The sequence below is a fragment of the Hordeum vulgare genome, chromosome 4H (assembly GCF_904849725.1).
Source record: "Hordeum vulgare subsp. vulgare chromosome 4H, MorexV3_pseudomolecules_assembly, whole genome shotgun sequence".
Taxonomy (NCBI): Eukaryota; Viridiplantae; Streptophyta; class Magnoliopsida; order Poales; family Poaceae; genus Hordeum; species Hordeum vulgare.
Genome location: NC_058521.1, coordinates 540744744 through 540759809, shown reverse-complemented (window position 1 = coordinate 540759809; position 15066 = coordinate 540744744). Strand labels below are relative to the sequence as shown.

Genomic DNA, 15066 nt, shown 5'->3' with positions numbered 1-15066 from the left:
GATAGTGATATGACCACAACTGGACAAAGATTCTATATACGGACCGCCGCATGATTAGTACTCCCTCCGTTACGGTTTAGAAGGGACAGTTAAACTAGCGTGCGTTTTTAAAATAAAAAAAGTGTAAGGCGTGAAAGCAATTACTTCTATTAATTAGTACTAGTACTATTCATGCATGCGTCATCCCAATTTGTTGCTCATACATTAATAGTATTAGTATTTTCTCTGTTGATTAGGCGCATTAGCATTTACACCTGCTACATCTCACAACCAATCGATGACTACCTTGATTCCAAAGATTTTTCATGCGTGCCTTCTAAACCGTGACGGAGTGAGTACTGCTAATACCCTTTTGACGGCACAATGATGGATGCAATTGGCAACGGCACTCCCACACAATCTCACACCTGTAAAGTCACAATGCCAAATGATACGGCAATCATAGATTAATATTACCCCGTCCGAAAATACTTATCCTAAGAATGGATATATCTATCATGGGCGAAAGCTAACGATATCAACTGAGACTTAACTACAATGGTCCATACTGGTCAGGTTTCTTCACCTCAAGATCGACAATGCGAAGACAACAGAAACTTCAGAACTCAAGTTACATACAGCACATATGCGAACCATGTTTTCCATGTCTCGGCATAACCACGGCACATACTTTCTTTCTACGGGAACACTATTTAACACAGGCGATAGCCCGGCTCTCTCTCTCTCTCTATGCCCTCACTAATTGACGGGCTGCTTACATCTCATCGTCCTCGGTCGCTTCGTCGTCGATGTCGGCGGCCGAGCTGTTCCCGTTGAAGGGTTCCACCAACTGCTGCTTCATCTTGGCCGAGGTGTTCCCGTTGACGGGTTCCACCACCTGCTTGCTCTTGGGCTTCGACACCTTTCCGTTGGACGACATCTTCATGGGTGGTTTCTTCACCTTCTCAGCCTGCTGCATCTCCAGCCCCTTGGCTGACAGCCTCCTCTTCCGCTTTGCGTTTGCCGCTTCCGCTGATGGCTCTTCGGCCATGGAATTGTCAACAACTGCCAGGGAAAAAAAAAACCAAGAATGTACTTCATTTTGGGAAGGATGATAACAGTTAACCACAAATGCATTAACCAAACGTAAATAAGGTTCAGCTTTTCAAGATTATATTCCCGGTTAAATCGCCATTCATCACTACAGGTTCAACATTATCTAGTCTAGTATATGTACTTCCCAGGGTGTGTGATGTGTATCTAACTCCATATTTCACCTATACTCCATACAACACAAAATCGATTGCACTGCTGCAACTTTGTTTCAAAGTAAAATGAAGACCAACTTATGTTAACATCTCATCCAGATGAGTGCGCTACTATTTGAGATATTCTGCAGGTTTCTGTATTTGATAGGAAATAAACCACACTGCTGGCAGATTTGAACTGAAAACAAATCATAACTTGCAGAAAATGAGACATTACTGAAGTGAGAAATTACAATAGTGTGCAGGTTTACCTTCCAATGGACTAGATGCTGGAGGAATGGCTAGACCATTCTGCACAGCATCCATTGAGGATGGGGGGGAACCAGAATGATTGCTGTCCTCCAATTTTGATGAGCTTACTAGGCACTTGTCTGGCTGCTCATCAGGAGCATCTGGGGAAGGAATAGCAGGCAAGTAGATAATCTCGTCTGCTGAGTCCTCAAAATCACTGAATGATGAGTTCTTCTCACATGTTTCAACATCAATCTCTGCATCCTGATCTATCATAAGTTCTTCAACCTGCAGCACAGAAGATTTGGATTAAGCCGGATGTATGTATGCTTTCATTTACAAAAACTGAGAAAAACAAGAAAAGAATCATCATTCACCCTTTCTGCATATGCATTTATGTCGAACTCATCCTCTCGTTCAACATATTCCTCGTTTTCTTCTAGTTCTATAAAATCAGGAGCAAACGCGCTCCAATTCTCTACATGTTCCTTTGCCCAAATGTATGTTAAGCCTGCCACAGACACTGAAGCAATTGTAGGATCAAATGGATGCCAAGCGAGATCAATGAGAGCTTCCTTTGGACCTTCAAGGATCTTTATAAGACGCCCTGCTCGGTCCCATATGTGCAACCTGTGCTCTCCTTTGCTTGCAGAAGCACCAACGATCCACTCAGCATCGCCACTGAAGCATGGTGCCTTCCACTGTACCTTTGCAATGGCATCTGAGACTTCACAAGAAAAAACTAGGCAGCGTGCACCATTTGCTTTCAGCTTCTCATACTTGCTTGGATACTCATTATTGTTGCTGGTGATTATTTTTTCAATCTCCTTCCCAGAACCTTTAATAGGCAGAATATTCTCATAGACTCTAATGACACGATCATTAGAGTTCGTTAGCAGATATTGGCCATCTCTGCTGAAAACAATGTCCTTAACAACTGTTCCACCTGGGATGGGAATTACCCCAAGTACTTGGATGCCTTTCGAATCTACAATTAATATCTCTCCCTTGGAATTGCCCACATATATCAGATCTCCATGCTTATCAAACGTTGCAGCAGTTGGTGTAAAAGGAGGAGAACCATCCGAAAATTTACGTGAATTAGGTGCAGGGACATTACCATTGTCAGATGCAGAAACTGGAAGAACTATGGTACTTCCAGTATTCAAATCAACAAGAATAGGTGCAGAAGAGAGAGGACATGCTAAGCATACAGATGGGATGGATGAACCAGGATGAAGACGGGCATGCAGTGGAGTCTGCTGAAGAGTTATGCGGGCAATTTTTCCCCCAGTTACCACATTCCAAAGTGTGAGTGACTTATCAGTAGCAGAGGCAAGCAAACGGTGACCATACTTAGACCAGCTGACACTAGTTATAGGTGCAGTACAATCTTTATCACGAAATTCTCTTGCAAGTCCTCTTGTTTCAAAGTCCCAGATAACACAGCTACCATTTGCACATCCAGCTGAAAAGTTTCAAGAGAAGAATTCAGCATTGGAAAGAATTTAGTGGTAAGATTCAGGGTACACACAAAAACAGGAATGCACCAAAAGTAATTTCGCAGGCAAAATTAAAAATAAACATCTGCACCACCAAAATATTCTATTGCAGATATAATGTTTCTCAACTGACGAATCACAAAAAAAAATCAGGCATCCTTTTATACAAAAAGGCAAGAGTGCGCCAACTTCATACTCCCTCCATCCAGATTTTTAGGGCCAATTTTCAAATCTCTCATAACAAGGCTGTAGCGCAAAAGTTGAAATAATTTTCCTAATTCAGTTTCAGCCAACAAGTGTGCATAATATTCCTCTCTAATTAGTTGTGTCCATTAATTGCGTTTAGCCGCTCATTGTCCCACCTAATTTTGGAGCTTTGCAACACCTATGGAATTAGCGTACATGAATGACGTGGTGCCATTCGATTAGATATCACGGTCCCCACACCAAAATTCGACGGCAGGGGTACGTCTGTAGGTGGGATTCCGTAACTAACTGCCCATAGGTGTACCGTGTTTGGTTCATATTGCTGCCCAATTATCGTGGCCCACATCGGGCATGCCAATAAATAAATGCAGCGTTTTTAGGAAACAGAGACGATGCATGCGAGATTAAGGGAATTGGCCAGACAATTTTGGAAATTGGCCCTAAATAAATGGGTGGAGGGAATATGAAGTTAACAGGGGGTAACCAAGTAAGTAAGCCAATCCACAGAGTATTCCATTTTTCGTATCATCATGCCGTATCATAGTAATGGCAAGATAAAAATCTAATCTCAGAAAGGAACCAAGTATGGTTAATCTCATATTGTCAGATCTCTATTCATCCTAATTTATAAGCAGATGTGCATTACACAGAACACAAAAGAAAGAAACAGATTACTTCTTTGTAAGCACATTCCATATGGACAAGAAAATTATACAAGAATGGTAACACCACACATTCACAAGGCATGGCAAGATAGCCTAATAAAAATGAGATAATCACGAGAAACAACGAGGAATAAAAATTGCTTTATCAGTAGTTTGATCTTTCATTACCACCAAAGAAACTTTCAAAAGATTAATAAGCACTAAACATTCACTACGTAGAATAAGCAGTACATTTTATATTAAATAAGATGCTACTTATTTGCAAAAGATAGTCAATTAAGCATGCTTGTACAGGAATAGACATAGATATTTACCTGCAAGAAGAGTTCCCCTGCGGTTAAACGCAATGCATTTCATATTCCCATGCTGCAAGAACTCCTCAATAGTCTCGGGAAAATCCCCTTGCAACGGATCTACACAAACACAGAACAGATAATAGATATTTAGTTCCACCATCTTAAAGTTTTCCATTTTCTCAAACAAAATGAAGTGCTAAAAACCAAAGTTAAAAAAAGCCCTAGCCATTAATTGTGCGTTTTGCCACCACCCTGTGATTTTCTGACCAAAGCACACGCTTAAGCGCAATTAAGTGCTAGGCGTTTTCCTATCGCCTAGAGCTTAGGCATGGCTTTTAACTATGCTAAAACTGATTAATAAAAATAGTAAATGAACACAACCGTAGCAGCAAGGTAGGTTGCTAAAATGGTCATTCCAAAACTGTGAGCCAAATACTTGTAGAGTTCTTCCAAATTGCCATACGCGCAAGTTTACATTTGCAACTCTTAGCAAAGCAATAGACCAAAAATTCAACTTCATCCGGATGCAGCGAGAACACCGGAAGTCTGAAAGACTGAATCCAAAATCACTTGCCAGACCAGATGAATATATAATCACTAAAGTATCTATCAAGTCTGCTACATTCTAGGGCAAAAGAAATAGGTTATTTGTACATCAACATTCACTCTCCCTTAGGTCTGTAATTACAAGCCTGAAATCGCCTAAAACAGTGGGGAAACCAGGGCAAAACAGAGCAGCCCTAATTCACCCAACCCCATCCTACCAAAACTGAACGAAATCGCCCCAAATCAGCCCGATAATAGCCCTAATCTGCAAAACACCAAGTAATTACACCCAATTCCCTCGAATCAGGGCGCCGAAAACTCACCGACTATAGGCACATTCATCGTGCCGCCGCTCCTCCTCGATGCGGCACTATCCGCACGGTGTGAAAGCCGATGAACCCCGAGGCGGGGAGGAAGGACGACCTAATAAAGCCCTAAGGAAATCTGGGGACGGGAGAGTGAGGGCGAGGGGCCGGGAGATAAAAGAATTTCAGGAAGTGGGAATCCGCCCAGGAGTGGGCCGGGGGACGAGCAGGAAGTCGGAGAATTTCTTTGGCAACCTGATGTTAGTACCCTCCTACTACAGTCCCAATCAATGCTCCCCACATCCGGCGGCGCGCTGCACCGCCGATCTGAGCACAGCGGCGAAGGCAACTGCGGCTCCGGCAAAGCCAGGGGCGAGGCCTGGCGTGGAATGTCGAGGGGAGCGGGCGGTGCGACGGGAACAGGGGCGCCGCCACGTGAGAGAGGGTGAAGGGCGCGGCCAAGAGGGCAAGGAAAGCGGTCCGACGGCGGCGGGCGGCGGAAAGGGTGCGACGGGAGAAGATGGGGATGGCCGGAAGGGCAAGGCGGGCAGAAAAAAAAAAAAGGAACGGTGGAGACTGTAGGGTTTTGGTCCAGTTCTTGCAACTGGAAGCCTCGGAGGCCTTGCCCGACGGCGTCTCTCCGGCCGGTCGTTTATTTTTATTTTTCATTCATGGAGTGTGTTGCAAATTAAAGATCATCAGAGAAGAGGAACCAAGATTGAAAAAAAACACATCCAGCCCTCACCGGACGAAGCGGCCGGCGAAGGCGGAGCGGCGTGGAAATAAACCCTTTACCGAACGAAGCGGCCGACGAGGCCCCTTCACCGGACGAGGCGGCCCGTGAAGCCCTCGCGCCGGCGAGGAAGACTTCCGATTTAATCACGGCAACAAAAAAAAATGTGTCTTACCGTCCATGGTGACCCTTTTCCTCTCTCGAGAGGCGCCGCGGACGCGAAAAGGGCAAACAAGTGGCAGGGGACCTCACACAAGGCCAGTTGAAATATGCATTTTCCGATGGAGGGTTGTGGATGTTATATTTATAGGGAACTTAATAAATGAGTACTAGCACAGGAAAGTGCGGCGCACGTTGTACCCATATGAGTGCTGGTCACACGCTTTTGTTTTTGTAGCTTTTGAGTTGCATTCCTCAACATATGTTTGTGTTGACTGTGCATTACTGTTTATGCATAATTAGAGTGTCAATAAAAATCCATGGAGTAAACATATAAAGAAAGATATTTTACATCAAGCCTTGAAGCGGCCGGCGAAGGCGGAGCGGCGTGGAAATTTACCGGACGAGGCGGCCTGCGAAGCCCTCGCGCCGGCGAGGAAGACTTCCGGCTTAATCACGGCAACAAAAAATGTGTGTCTTATCGTCCATGATGGCCCTTTTCCTCTCTCGAGCGGCGATGCGGATGCGAAAAAGGCCAGTTGGAATAAGCATTTCCCGACGGAGCGTTGTGGGTGTTATATTTATAGCGAACTTAATAAATGAGTACTAGCACAGGAAAGCGCGACGCACGTTGCACCCGTGCGAGTGCTGGTCACACGCTTTTGTTTCTTTAGCTTTTGAGTTGCATTTCTCAACATATGTTTCCGCATTGTTGTTTATGCATAATTAGAGCGTCAATAAAAATCCATGAAGTAAACATATAGAGAAAGATATTTTACATCAAGCAAAGGTTTATGAGAACCAATACTAGGTAGAAAGTGTGACTTGCCGCACCCTTACGGGTGCCATGGTATCCTACCCGGTAACAAAATAACTAAAAGTGATTAAAAGCATAACATGAATAAGCAACAATTTAATAAACATTTAAACTAGAATGAAAACTCAAAGCAAGGCACCATAATTTCCAAGTGTTTTACCATTAATAACAGTGGAGTCTGGGATCTCTAGTAATCTCATCATCAAAAGTGTAACCTCCTATGCCATTACGAGTATCATACGCCATAAGATCTTTAGTAATCTCCTCATCGAAAGTGTTACATTAAGGAACATCAAGTATCTTAGTTCTAATAGGAGTATCAGGTGCAATAGGTGATTAATAGTTTTTAGTAAATCCACTTTCTTTCGATTTAGCAATACGAGCGTCTAGCAATTCATCAAATGACACGATTTTATCAAGCAAAGTAGAACCATCATCATGAGTATCATCAATAGCAGAAGTAGTGTATATTACTTGCGACATAACAGATCGAATAGCAAGTGGTGGTCTCACAAATTGACTCAAAACAGAAGGTGAATTAAGTGTGGAGCTAGTTGACAGTTCCTTACATGTCTCGTTCTAGAGGGCATGATCTTGTGTTGTTGTCTATGAGGTTCTTCATAGTAAAGATAAATTGCAGCGGATATTTAACTCACGGGTGAACTTAATAAGTAGAGTTGTGTTCCTCGGCAACAACGCCAGAAAATAGTCTTGATGACCCGCACGTATAGAGGTCACAACAGTCTTTGAGGGTAGTATTTCACCACATTTATTGATTCGACACATGGAGAGCGAAAGAATATTTATAAGCATTAGCGTATGGTAATACCATAATAGTGATAGTAATGCTAATGGTAACAATAGCAGTAATAGTGGTGATATTTTGATAGCAACAAAACAGCAATAGTAATAGTAACTTGAGCAAAGGCAATAGTAGTAAATTGTAGGCATGAAGTAGCGATGGATATTTAGATGAAATTTAATATGCAACAATCACAATCAAGAGCGACGCACAATATGTCTAATTCATCAATCATATGTAGGCATATATTCTGTATATAGTCATGTCGTCATACATACTTGCGATAAGAACTTGCATAACATCTTCTATCTTACCCTCCCATGGCAGCGGGGTCCTAATGGAAACTAAAGGTAATTAATATGCTCCTTTTAATAGAGAGCTGGAACAATGCATTACACATAGTGAATACATGAACTCGTTAAGTCAAAGTCATCCCCGTCAATGTCCCAACTATTGACACTTGGGGGTCTAGGGTTCAGAGCGGTGACAAGTGCATACAACTTGCAGGTCAGATCAACATCTGAAATGTAATCATGAAAATGATAAATGTCAAGATCTGAAATCATGGCACTCGGGACACAGTGACAATCATTAAACATAGCAAAGGCATAGCAACATCAATCTCATTATAGTGGATAGTAGGGATCAAGTCCTAACAAATTGACTCGATTACGTAAGAAATCTCATCCATCTCCATCATTATCCAGTAAGCCTACAATGGAATTACTCACTCATGGTGGTGAGCATCACAAAATTGTTGGTGGAGAGAGTTCGTTGATGACGGTGGTGACGAATCCCTCTTTCCGGAGCCACAAACTAACTCCTGATTAGGGCTCCCGATGAAGAGCAGGAGGCGGTTGCAGCTCCATACCGTAAAGGGCGATGAAACTTTCTCCTTGATTTTTTCTTGAGAAAAAGGAATATATAGGCTTGGAATTAGGTCGATCGGAGGTCAGTGGGACCCACAAATCAGCATGGCGCGCCCGGGGGTAGGCCCCTGGCTTGTAGCCCCATGGTGGCTCCCCTTTGGTACTTCTTTGCTCCGGTACTTTTTATTCATGAATAAAAATATAGCTCCAAGGCTCCAAGTGAAAATACTGATAGATAGTAGACGAAAGAGGGGATGCTATCCTGGGCACCCGCAAGCTTAGACGCTTGGGTCTTCCTTGAATAATACCTTGGGGTGCCTTGTGCATCTCCAGTCTTAGGGTCTTGTCGCTCCTTATTCCTTCATCCATCGCGATCTCACCCAAAACATGAAAACTTCAGCACACAAAACTCAACAGAAACTTCATGAGATCCGTTAGTATAATAATAGGATCAAACATATCAGGTATTGTTATAAATATGTTCATAATTTTTCTTACATAATACTTATATATGCCTCCAACATATCTATAAATTTTTATTGTTTCATGCTCAATCTTGAATACTTTATATACAATTTTATATCATTTTCGGGACTAATCTATTAACTCGGTGCCCGGTGCCAGTTCTTCTTTTTGTCTATTTTCTTGTTTTTTAGAAAATCAATACCAAACAGAGTCCAAATGTGATGAAACTTTTTGACGATTTTTCTAGACCAGAAGACACCCTAGAAGCTTCGAGGGAGGACCAGAACACCTACGAGGAGACGACAAGGTAATAGGGCGCACATTGGGGGTACACGTGCCCTGATGTATTGTGGGCCCCTTGTGGTTCTATCTGACCTAATTCCACTTCTATAAATTCCCAAATATTGCAACAAAAAAATCAGAGCAAGACCCGAAACAATTTTCCTGTCGCCGCAAGTCTTTGTTCTTCCGTCATCCCATGTGGAGGGCTTTTTCGGTACTCTGCTGGAGGAGGGATCGATCACGGACGCCATATTCATAAACCTTGCTACCTTCGTGATGATGTATGAGTAGTCTACCACATAACTATGGGTCCATAGTGATTAGCTAGATGGCTTCTTCTCTCTCTTTGATCTACTATACCATGTTTTCTTCGAAGATCTATTTAATGTAAAAAAATTGTGTGGTTTGTTCGTTGGGACCCGGTGAATTGTGGGTTTATGATGAAAATAATCATTGAAAGTAACTGAGTATTTTGTGAACTTTATTATGTGTGATTTATATAGCAATGTAATGCTTTTTTGATATATGGGTTTTCTTTGGCCAAGTTGATCTATCGATCCTCGGTGGAAGTGCTGCATACTAGTGGGTTCAATTTTGCGGTGTCCTCACCTAGTGACAAAAGGGGTAGCAACGCACGTCTTGTATTGTTGCTACTAAGGATAAAATGGTGGGGTTTAATCATATCGATTAGTTTTATTCTGTATACATTATGTCATCTTGCTTAAAGTGTTACTCTATTCGTATGAACTTAATTACCATAGATGCAGGCATGAGTCGGCTGGTTGGTGGAGTAATAGTAGTAGATGTATGCATGAGTCGGTCTACTTGTCACATATGTAATTCCTATGTATTTGATCATGACATGAATAATGTCATAACTATGAGATTCTCTATCGATTGCCCAACAATAATGTGTTTATCCATTGTATGCCATGCTATTTAGAGAGATGCCTCTAGTGAAAACTGTGGCATGAGGTCTACTTTAATCATATTACAAAAAACAAAAATACCTTGCCGTAATTTATTTACTTTCATTGTACTTTGAAATTTATCTATCTACGCCTATCATAATTAATCTTGCCGCTAACGAGTACAATGGGATTGACAACCGTCATGCCCGCGTTGGGCAAGTATTTTCTCTTTTGTGTGTAGGAGCTCCTAACGGTTGCTTTCTTGATTCTCCTACTGGTTCAATAAACCTTGGTTTTTAGCTGCGGGGGATACTTTTCGCTACTCTACTACATCACCCTTCCTCTTCTAGGAAATCCCAACGCCATCACAAGTAGGAGAATGATTTTTGACATCGTTGATGATACGTCTCCAACGTATCTATAATTTATAAACTATTCATGCCATGTTTACCTAAGTTCTACATGGTTTTAGTACACTTTTGTATGATTTTTATGGACTAACCTATTGGCCTAGTGTTAGTGCCAGTTTCTGTTTTTTTTTCAAAAAATCCACACCAAACGAAGTCCAAATTCCACAAAGAACTGTGGTGATTTTTTTGGAACATAAGAGACCCCTGAAGCTTCGAGAAAGGATCAAAAGACACATGAGGGAGTCACGAGCTCGCCCCATGTGTCCTAGAGGTAGGGAGTGTCCTCTGCGCTCGTGTGTCCTACATAACTCCAATTGACATGAAACCAACGTCGGGAATTCTTATAAATCGGGAAACCCCCAGAAATAAACCTACAACTTCTGCTCCTCTGTCGTAAGCCTATGTTCTGAAGCGATCTCATCCAGAGCCCTTTTCCGGTGCCCCGTCAGGGAGGGAAAATCATCACCGGAGGCCATCTTCATCATCCCGAAGGTATCCATGACAAGGAGGGAGTAGTTCACCCCCGGGGCTGAGAGTATGTACCAATAACTATGTGTTTGATCTCTCTCTCTCTCGTGATCTTGATAGGGCACGATCTTGATGTACCACGAGCTTTCTTAATATAGTGGAATCATATGGTGTTCTTCCCTTTGTTTTGATGAATTTAGTATCACCCTTTAAGGTTTCAGTATTATCGGATTGAATATATAAGGATTTGAGATCACTTGATGTATGTCTTGCATGTGAATACCCATGGTGACAATGTTCTATTGATTCATTTGATATAAGTTTTGGTAACCAACTTATGAATTCCCGCGATGACATTCAGGTAATCTAAGCACATAGGTTGGTACATGTTTTCATCCTACTTTCTCTGATAGAAACTTTGGGACAACTCTTTGAAGTTCTTTGTGTTGGATTGAATATTATGACTCTTAAATTGTTTGATGCATATTGAATAATTAACTCAGGAATGATCACGGGTAGAGTTAGGTCCTATACAAACGAGTTTTAACCCCTTTTTGTGACGTAGTTTCAAACTGTCACCTTGCCTGTGTGGGCGATAGGGGGGTTCCATCCCACACGGCACAGTAACACCAAATGCGATGGGGCGAGCGCGTGTTAACAATTTGCCTAAAGTAATCGTGTGCGAAGTCGTACCCTGTTACACATGTTACACCTTGACGTTACATTTGTGATCAAACACACATCTGATACGATGACGCAGTTATAGTCGTGTGTGAAATATTCATATCGCAAACATTTAATCCCACGACCTATTTGCGATAGGTACATTATCATGCAAAGTCGGAAACTACAAACTATGTGCTGTGGCTATACTATCGCCAACTTGTCAGTTTAATAATGGTGTGCGATAGTTATTACGATCGCACACACGGTTCATATGTGAACCGTATTATTATCTCCCTACTTTACACAATCATACATCTCCAATGTATCAACAATTTATGACGTATTCATGCCATGTTTACTCAAGTTTATATAGTTTTGGTGCACTTTTATATGATTTAAATGGAACTAACTAATACGTCTCCAACATATATATAATTTTTTATTGTTCCATGCTATTATATTATCAATCTTGGATGCTTTATATGTATTTATTAGTTGTTTTATAACTTTTTTGAGCGCTAACCTATTAAGCTAATGCCCAGTGCGAGTTTCTATTTCCTGTGTGTTTTTGACTTTTCATAGAAACTATTGGGGAACGTAGTAATTTCAAAAAAAATCCTATGCCATACAAGGATCTATCTATGGAGAAACCAACAACGAGCAAAGGGGTAGAGCATCTTCATACCTTTGAAGATCGCTAAGCAGAAGCGTTGCTAGAACGCGGTTGACGGAGTCGTACTCGTGGCGATTCAGATCGCAGTGGATTCTGATCTATGCGTCGAACGATGGCGCCTCCGCGTTCAACACACGTACAGCTCGGTGACGAATCCAATGCCTTGATCCAGCAAGGAGGGAGGAGAGGTTGAGGGAGAGCTCCGGCAGCACGATGACGTGGTGACGGTGGAGCTACGTGGCACTCCGACAGGGCTTCGCCAAGCACTACGGAGGACGAGGACGAGGAGGAGTAGGGCTGCGCCAAGAGACACAGAAGTTATGTCTCAAATCAGCCCCAAAACCCTCACTATATATAGGAGGAGAGAGAGGAGGGTGCCCACTGATACGTCTTCGTCGTATCTACTTTTCCAAACTCTTTTGCCCTTGTTTTGGACTCTAATTTGCATAATTTGAATGGAACTAACCCGGACTAACGTTGTTTTCAGCAGAATTGCCATGGTGTTGTTTTTGCACAGAAATAGAAGTACTCGGAATGACCTGGAAATTTACGGGGATTTTTTGTGGAATATATAAAAAATACTGGCGCAAGAATCAACCGAGGAAGTGGAGCGTGAAGCCCACAAGCTCACCAGGCGCGGGCCCCCCTGGCCGCGCCTGGCAGGCTTGTGGGGCCCATGAAGCTCCATCGCCTCCAAATCCAGCTCTATTTAGTCCCTTTCGTCCGGAAAAAAAGTCAAGGAGAAGAGTTCATCGCGTTTTATGATACGGAGGCGCCGCCACCTCCTGTTCTTCCTCTGGAGGGTAGATCTGGAGTCCGTTCTGGGCTCCGGAGAGGGGAGATCGTCGCCATCGTCATCACCAACCTTCCTTCATCGCTAATTCCATGATGCTCTTCACCGTTTGTGAGTAATCTCATCGTAGGCTTGCTGGACGGTGATGGGTTGGATGAGATCTATCATGTAATCGAGTTAGTTTTGACGGGGATTGATCCCTAGTATCCACTATGTTCTGAGATTGATATTGCTACTACTTTGCCATGCCTAATGCTTGTCACTAGGGCCCGAGTGCCATGATTTCAGATCTGAACCTATTATGTTGTCGCCAATATATGTGTGTTCTTGATCCTATCTTGCAAGTTGTAGTCACCTACTATGTGTTATGACCCGGCAACCCCGGAGTGACAATAGCCGGAACCACTCCCGGAGATGATCATAGTATGAGGAGTTGATGTATTCACTAAGTGTTAATGCGTTGGTCCGGTTCTCTATTAAAAGGAGAACCTTAATATCCCGTAGTTTCCATTAGGACCCCGCTGCCACGGGAGGGATGGACAATAGATGTCATGCAAGTTTTTTTCCCTAAGCACGTATGACTACATACGGAATACATGCCTACATTACATTGACGAACTGGAGCTAGTTACATATCTCTCCATGTTATAACTGTTGCATGATGAATACCATCCGGCATAATCATCCATCACCGATCCAATGCCTACGAGTTTTTCCTACTGGTCCTTGTTACGTTACTTTGCCGCTACTGCTCTTACTGCTGCTACTGTTACTGTGTCGCTACTGCTGTCACTGCCGCTACTGTTACTTTGTTGCTACTATTGCTATCACACTACTTTGCTATTGATACTTTGCTGCAGATACTAAATCTTTGAGGTGTGGTTGAATTGACAACTCAACTGCTAATACTTGAGAATATTCTTTGGCTTCCCCTTGTGTCGAATCAATAAATTACTCTACCCTCGAAAGCTATTGCGATCCCCTATACTTGTGGGTTATCACCCACTCTTAGGGTTTCCCACCCTAAGGGGTGCGGCAACCCATCTAGGGCAAGGGGCGGCGGCCAAGGGTGGAGAGGTGGTGGCACCCTAGGGCGAGCTAGCCCACCACGCCTAGGGTTAGCCCACCTCCCCTCTTCTTGCGCCTTGCGATGCTGGTGGTGGTGCACCAGCCCACATATGGGATGGTTCCCATCCACCTTTTGGCCCATATAGCCCTTCGGGTCTGGTGGCCCTTCCCGGTGGACCTCCGGAACCCTTCCGGTGGTCCCGGTACATTACCGGTGTCGCCTGAAACACTTTGAGCGACCAAATCCTCACTTCCTATATATAAATCTTACCTCAGGACCATTCCAGAACTCCTCGTGACGTCCAGGATCTCATCCGGGACTCCAAACAACCTTCGGTAACCACGTACACTATTCCCCTATAACCCTAGCATCATCGAACCTTAAGAGTGTAGACCCTATGGGTTCGGGAAGCATGCAAACATGACCGAGACACCTCTCCGGTCAATAACCAACAGGAGGGGTCTGGATATCCATGTTGGTTCCCACATGTTCCACGATGATCTCATCGAATGAACCATGTTGTCGAGGATTCAACCAATCCCGTATGAAATTCCTTTTGTCTACCGGTATGATACTTGCCCGAGATTCGATCGTCGGTATGCCTATACCTTGTTCAATCTCGTTACCAACAAGTCTCTTTAATCGTTCCGTAACACATCATCCCGTGGCTAACTCCTTAGTCATACTAAGCTCAATATGATGATGAATTACCGAGTGGGCCTAGAGATACCTCTCCATCACACAGAGTGACAAATCCGAGTCTCGATTCGTACAACCCAACAGATACTTTTGGAGATACCTATAGTGCACCTTTATAATCACCGAGTTACGTTGTGACGTTTGATACACCCAAAGCACTCCTATGGTATTCGGGAGTTTCACAATCTCATGGTCTGAGGAAATGATACTTGACATTAGAAAAGCTTTAGAAGATGATCAATACGATCTAG

The 15066-nt window shown here is 43.1% G+C and overlaps 1 protein-coding gene across 2 annotated transcripts; it reads right to left on the bottom strand.

The window, feature by feature from the left end:
* Positions 1 to 509: 509 nt before the first annotated feature.
* On the bottom strand, positions 510 to 5995 carry LOC123449373 (protein RBL). 2 transcript variants are annotated; one of them, XM_045126576.1, is made up of 5 exons: positions 5908 to 5995; positions 4167 to 4265; positions 1856 to 2946; positions 1499 to 1766; positions 510 to 1044 (listed from the first exon to the last, which is right to left on the bottom strand). In XM_045126576.1, exons 1-5 carry the CDS (start codon positions 5912 to 5914, stop codon positions 755 to 757), a joined length of 1755 nt encoding a protein of 584 aa, XP_044982511.1. In that variant the 5' UTR covers positions 5915 to 5995; the 3' UTR covers positions 510 to 754. The 2 variants fall into 2 exon arrangements, with proteins under 2 accessions (XP_044982511.1, XP_044982510.1); XM_045126575.1 differs by lacking the exon at positions 5908 to 5995 and adding an exon at positions 5018 to 5596.
* Positions 5996 to 15066: the final 9071 nt, after the last annotated feature.

What these genes read in the sequence shown, in the direction of transcription:
- LOC123449373 (XM_045126575.1), bottom strand. An exon ending in CAGGGGAACTCTTCTTGCAG is followed by an intron (nt 2,947 to 4,166) that starts GTAAATATCTAT and finishes GAAACTTTTCAG; the next exon opens with CTGGATGTGCAAATGGTAGC. An exon ending in AGCATCTAGTCCATTGGAAG is followed by an intron (nt 1,045 to 1,498) that starts GTAAACCTGCAC and finishes TTTCCCTGGCAG; the next exon opens with TTGTTGACAATTCCATGGCC.